The 6,000-nt window shown below is 38.6% G+C and overlaps 1 protein-coding gene across 1 annotated transcript; it reads right to left on the bottom strand.

Annotated features, from left to right (window-relative positions):
• Positions 1-1,410: 1,410 nt before the first annotated feature.
• Positions 1,411-2,676, bottom strand: LOC147292570 (F-box protein At3g07870-like). Its single transcript, XM_086230885.1, has one exon. It carries the CDS (start codon positions 2,674-2,676, stop codon positions 1,411-1,413), a length of 1,266 nt encoding a protein of 421 aa, XP_086087011.1.
• Positions 2,677-6,000: the final 3,324 nt, after the last annotated feature.

The following is a 6,000-nucleotide window of genomic DNA, read 5'->3' as shown; positions in this document are numbered from 1 at the left end:
GAAAGATTATCAACTGTTGAGAAATAGGAAATAGTGGCACATAATTATGACACATATCTTTCCTATTATATTGATATGTGTCAATTACCAAATTAAAAAATATAATAGGAAATATTACCAATAACTTTGATTATGTTTTTGTTCCAAACGTTGGAATAAGAATTGAAAACTCATTACATTCTGGAATAGACAAGAATAGGAGTACAATTACTATTCCTATTCCCATTCTAGGATTCCGATCAAACAAACCTGTTATGTAATCTTAATATATATGTTTTATTGATTTTAATAATATTTACTATTTTATGAGAATAAAATTGTAGAATGAACACAAATAGGACAAATATAAAAAAGAAAACAACATCCGGACTTTCGAACTCCCCACTAATCCCATAGCAGATGAGAACGCACGTTTCAGTCAATTACCTACGCAACCATATATAACTCATGTCTTCCTCCAATGCCACAATCTGCAACCCCACGTACAACCAGTTTCCCCTAACATAAGTTCTCCGCCCTCAAACTTTGTACCCACATATATCTCTCTTTAAAAGTCACTGTACAACTTTGGCACCAGAGTATGGCTGCACCTGGGTCGATCGGTTCACCATATATTTCTCTCCCCTAAGCAATTTCTGATTCTGAGAAAACAGATACAGTGTAGAGTAAGAATTGTGTTGTTCATTAATTTATTAATAGATTTTGGATATCTAAATTGGATTTTGATTTGGGGTTACGTGGGTTTCTAATTCATATTTTAACAATTATGAAGGCAAATTATAAGCTAATTAACACAAATGTCGACCTATCCGCAATAGAAAAAGCCTAATAAACACATTGTGCGAACTAAAATATCAACATTTGCATAATAAAAAGAGCTTATTCGCACTCGCGTCACGAGAGGTTAGTACTTGTTAAACGAACATGACATGGAACACACTGCATTTAATGAGTTGAGCTAACACGACCTGATCGACCAGCCTTTTGACCTCTTTATATAAGGAACAGAAATGTAAAATTTAATATCAAATCAAAACCAAGCTGTTGCCTATAACACCGAGAACATCAAGAAACCAATAGAAGATAAAATTCCTTCTCTTTAAAAAAAGAAAAGAAAAAAGCAACATGTCTTTTTATTTTTTCCAAGCCAATAACATAAATTAGATATGCAACACCATATAAGTAAATCTAACATATGAAAGGCAAGCAGTGCCAAAGCCTTTTGAACCTCAGGGCCAACCAGAACAAGTCTATGCTTAGTTATACTAGCAAGATCATCTACCATAACAGAACTAACAGTGGGAAGAGGAAGATCAAAAATAGAACATCCAATAGAACAGATGAGCCCAAGCTTGCACTGGCAGGTTTTCGGCCACCATGTTCCTCTCAAATTGATCAAACCTTGGAGCTCTAACCCTTGATCACATCTTTAAGTGAAACAGAACTTGGAATATGGACCCATATTTTAACCACTGGTGGTATCCCATCAAACCTAACACTTTCAAGGGCCCTTGTCCGAGGAGAGTAAGCCAGCAGAAACAACAGGAGTTGCTGCTCTTCTGCCCTACTACGAGTATAAGCCTTCAAATTATACTTAAGAAATAAGTCTTCAATCTTATTTATAGATCTAGGCAATGCGCCTCTAACTTCATACACCTTGGTCCAAGATTCCTTAACACCATAATCCTTCATCATCCAAACAATATTACCAGTAAAGAGAGTAGGAACGAGTACGGAGAGTGAACTTCTCAAGACTCCAAGGTTGAAAGGATGAAAATACTGCTCCAAACAAGGTGGCAGAGGAAACAGTTGGAAACGCTCGCTCTCAAGGTCAAAGGCACGTATCACAAGAGAACGCTTACTACAACCAATCCAATGAATAAATCCATTAAGATAAACCCCATATGATAAAAACGCCTGATGATGATGAATAGGGTATACAGAAATATTCCTAATACTTCTCCAAATCCCTGAGCCAACAGTCAAAACCATTACTTTCCCATCATTGGATTCTTCATTTGGAGACGTAACCAGAACTACTTTATAGACATCATTAATGGGACTAAACCCAAACCCACAAACAGAAGTAGGTGAACAAGGATCAATATTCTTCCTGGCACTAGGAGGTGTTGGAAGAATTAATGACTCACCAGTAATGGGATTGGATATGTAAAATCGTTGGGTTCTGCATAGCCATAAGCAGAGGAGGCCGTTGCAGGAACCAATAATTTTTGCGCCAGATAGGACATTAGCGACTTTAGGAAGCTTCAGTGGGACGTTGTTTGGGCTTGAGGTGTTGTCGAGGTCGACCAAGATGTTGCCCTCCGCCGATTCGAGCAAAAGGCAAGTGGGTGTTTGTGAAAATTGATCTTTCGTTAAATGAGGGTCTGAGAGGAAACGCCAAGACTTGCACACGCACTTGCATTGGATGAGCGTTTTAAGTGGGAGTTTTCGGAAGATCTCCACTATCATGTGGTCTGGAAGTTGCAGAATGTAGGGTTTCTTGTCATGCCTTTTTATTCGGATCTTGCTCAAGATGCAATGGATAAGCCTTTCTACTCGACTTTTGCAAAACATATCCACTTTTATGCGCTCTTCTTTTTTGTCATCTTCATGTTTTGGTGGTCGGTGAGTGTTGGTTGGTGGGCGGGTGTAGGGCAGTTTGATTTTCAGCATGGCTGTTGAGTTTTGCTGCAAGGTCAATTTGAGAGGGCTTCTCGCTGGAAATGAAAAGCATGAATATATAGGTTTCAGCAATGGACTGGGCTGAGCCCATTGGGTCGGCCTGCTTCAGCGTTTCTTTAGGGATATTTCATATATTTGACATTAATTAGGGTGTAAAGTTGGAAATTTCTTGACAATAGGATGTTATTAAAAAGTGGGGATACTTGCTGAAGACTCAAGACAATGATCTTGCCGGATCTTGCTCCTCTGCCTTTAGGCTTTGTCCTGTTTGCTGCCTTTCAAAAGATCTTCACCATTAAAATAAAATAATTTAATGGTTTTAAATGTTTCCACATCAAAATAATTATTTGACCAAAAATTACGGTTTGGTTTATCTCTCATTCTCTACCTTAATTTCCTCCCACTCTCTCATCTTCGATCTATCTCCCTCTCTTCCCTCTCTAGGGGAAAGTCTAAGATCAGTTCTGATTTCAAACAAAAAATATATATTTAAATCATCCATGGTTTTGGCTTGTTTAATTTCCTTGGATCTCTCAATTGGCTTTTGATTATTTTGTTAAATTAACTAAAAACAAATATAAAAATTACACTGGAATTTTCCACAATTACAATCATGTAAATAAAGAGATCTTATAGTTCTATAGTTGAATCGTATTCCAAAATTTTGAAACAAAGAATCTTTTGGTAGTTTGTTTTGACAATTCTATAATCGTCAATGGCCGGCATGTGGATATATAATGACAATGGCTTTACTTGTTTCTTACTCATCTTTTTATTGAAAAATGGACATCTCATTCCATTACTTTAATGTAAATTAATGAAGATCTAAATGTCTCTGTTTAAGATAGGGACTTGTATCTTTCTGCAAGTACTGGAGAGAGGGATGGAGGAAGGCATGAAAGGGTGAGGGAAGCAAAACAGTATTTTGGGGGAGAAAAAATAATTATGCTGATGTGTAACAGTAAAGACCATTAGATTATTTGAAAGGTCAAGATCTCATAAAAGGCAGCAAACAACACATATATATACTAAAGGTAGAGAATCTCAATATATTGCCTATGAGTGCTGCTATTTGCGTACCCTCCATCACTTAATTAGTGAATTTATAGATTTGCCACATTGTGAAAAGACCCTAAAGCCCTCCCCCAACACACCCCAAACTCTCTTCTCTCTCCCCGACACTCTCTGTTCTCTCTCCTCTCTCACTACAACCTATTTCTCTCGGATTTCCTTTGCCCGGCGGCGATCGTCAGTGAACCAGGTGGTGAGACCACCACCGATCAACTCCTTCTTCTCTATCCTCTCTCTCTTTCTCTGTCTGTGAAAGATCCAAGTTGCCACTAGCGCCACTCCCGTGTCGCACCTTCAAGCTTCCACCTCGGAGAAGTGCCAAACTTCCCCTTCACCCGACCACCTCCCTCCCCCTTCATTTTTTTCTTCTTCTTCTTCCTCTCTCTCTCTCTTTCCCTCTCTCCTCCGAACATCCACCTTTTAAAAAAAAATTGCAGCTGGTTTGGCGAACCAATGCTGACGGTGGCTATGGCTTGGATGGGGCCTGTCTTGGACAAAGACAGAGAAAGGGAGAAAGGAGAGAGAACAGAGAGTGTTGGGGAGAGAGAACATAACGTGAGGTAAGAGAGAGAAGGAGGAGGTGTTTGGCGGCATGGGCTGCTCAAGGTGTTTGGTGCGGCGACAGCATTGCAAGTGGTGTGTAGCGAGGTTGGGTTTTGCACAGCTTGCAAGTGCTCGAGTTGGAGCCGGTGGTTGGGCTTCGCAGAGCTTGCAGGCTGAGTGGAGGAAGCTTGCGTGCTACACATTGGTGGTCGACGCGGAGGAAGTTGGCACGACAGCGTGGTCGGGCGTGAGCTGGGAAGAGGTAGAGTTTCTCTTTCTTGGTGGCTCTGCATGCATGTGTGCACAGGTTGGGTGGTGTGGGGTGCTACGCACGGTGGTGCAAGGTAAGGTGCGTTTGTTGGTTTTAGGTGGGAGGTGTGTATTGTTTGGATGTTGGGTGGGGTGTGTAGTGTTTGATGGGTATTTTGGTAATGGGAGAGGTATATTAAAGAGAAATTTCAAATTTTAGAAGAGGATAGGGGGTGTGTAGGAAAAAATGATATGCAAAAAAAAAAAGTGTGCAAATAGCAGCACTCTTTGTTATTCTCTTGCTTTCAAAATTCAACCTTTATGTTTCACGATCATAAATCGTTGGGTTGTGTGAATGAGATTATGAAGGTGGAGTTGAGAGTGAGAGAGCAAGCTATGAAAGTTATAATTTTCAAACAAATAAACCATCTCTTGTTTTTTGTTTAACATAGACAATCTCTAGTCAATTGACAATGAGAGTGAAAGTTTGAGAGAGAGAGAGAGAGAGAGAGGAGCATAAAAGAGCCTATTTTATGAGAGTGAAAAAGATAAATTTAAGTTCACTTAATTGATATTTTAGAGTTTTGAACTTTATATCTTTAACCAAAATTGTGCTCGGTTTTGCACTTTAACCTTCAAAAATTATAACCCTACAAACTATTCCTCGTGTCACACCACAAATCTCTGTTACATATTTCATATGAGATATGCTTATGTGGTGCCACGTGGCCCATCTTCATCCTAGAAGGCAGTGTGCTAAAGTTAAAACCAAGCATAGTTTAGGGGTGTCTTTGTGGTTAACCTATATATAGTGCCTAATTTTAAACCCCCTAACTACATACAAAATTTGCCTAAACCCTTATCCATCTAAAAATTCTCTCAAAATCCCCTAATACTTACAATTCCTTTTTTAACCCATGCAACATAATGTCAAATTGACCAAATCATACGCGTAAGACCCACCAGACTTAGCCCATCTGACGCGTGGGCCCAACTGACACATCCCACCACCTGACATTCGCCCACTATTTTAATTCAGTAAGAAGTAATCCTTTGGCTTCAAAGGGAGGTTCAAACCCAAGACAAATGGCTTCAAGAGATCACCCTACCACCTTACCACCTGGACCGAGGACCTTGATGTGTAAAGGTTAGTATTTAATGATATTTATACACATTTTAAAAGATAGGAAATCTTTCTTATTTCTATTTTAATTTTAAAAATTGTGTAATTGTTTTTTTATTGCTAATTTAGTGTAATTTTTTTTGTTTCAAATTTTGTGTAACTAATTTTTTATTGAAAATTTAGTGTAACTATTTTTCATTGCAAATTAGTGTAATTAATTTTTTATTGAAAATTAGTGTAACTATTTTTGCTCGTGCTTGACTTGGGTTTGAGTCCCCTTAATTGTGTGCAAATTATTATAATTTTTTTTTCACATATAAAGGCATGTT

The sequence above is a fragment of the Dryas octopetala genome, chromosome 2, assembly GCF_963921425.1.
Source record: "Dryas octopetala chromosome 2, drDryOcto1.1, whole genome shotgun sequence".
In the NCBI taxonomy this organism is placed as follows: Eukaryota; Viridiplantae; Streptophyta; class Magnoliopsida; order Rosales; family Rosaceae; genus Dryas; species Dryas octopetala.
This window is presented reverse-complemented; position numbering and strand designations above follow the sequence as displayed.

Excerpts from the sequence above, each read along its gene's own strand:
- LOC147292570 (XM_086230885.1), bottom strand. The coding sequence starts at position 2,676 with ATGCTGAAAATCAAACTGCCCTACACCCGCCCACCAACCAACACTCAC.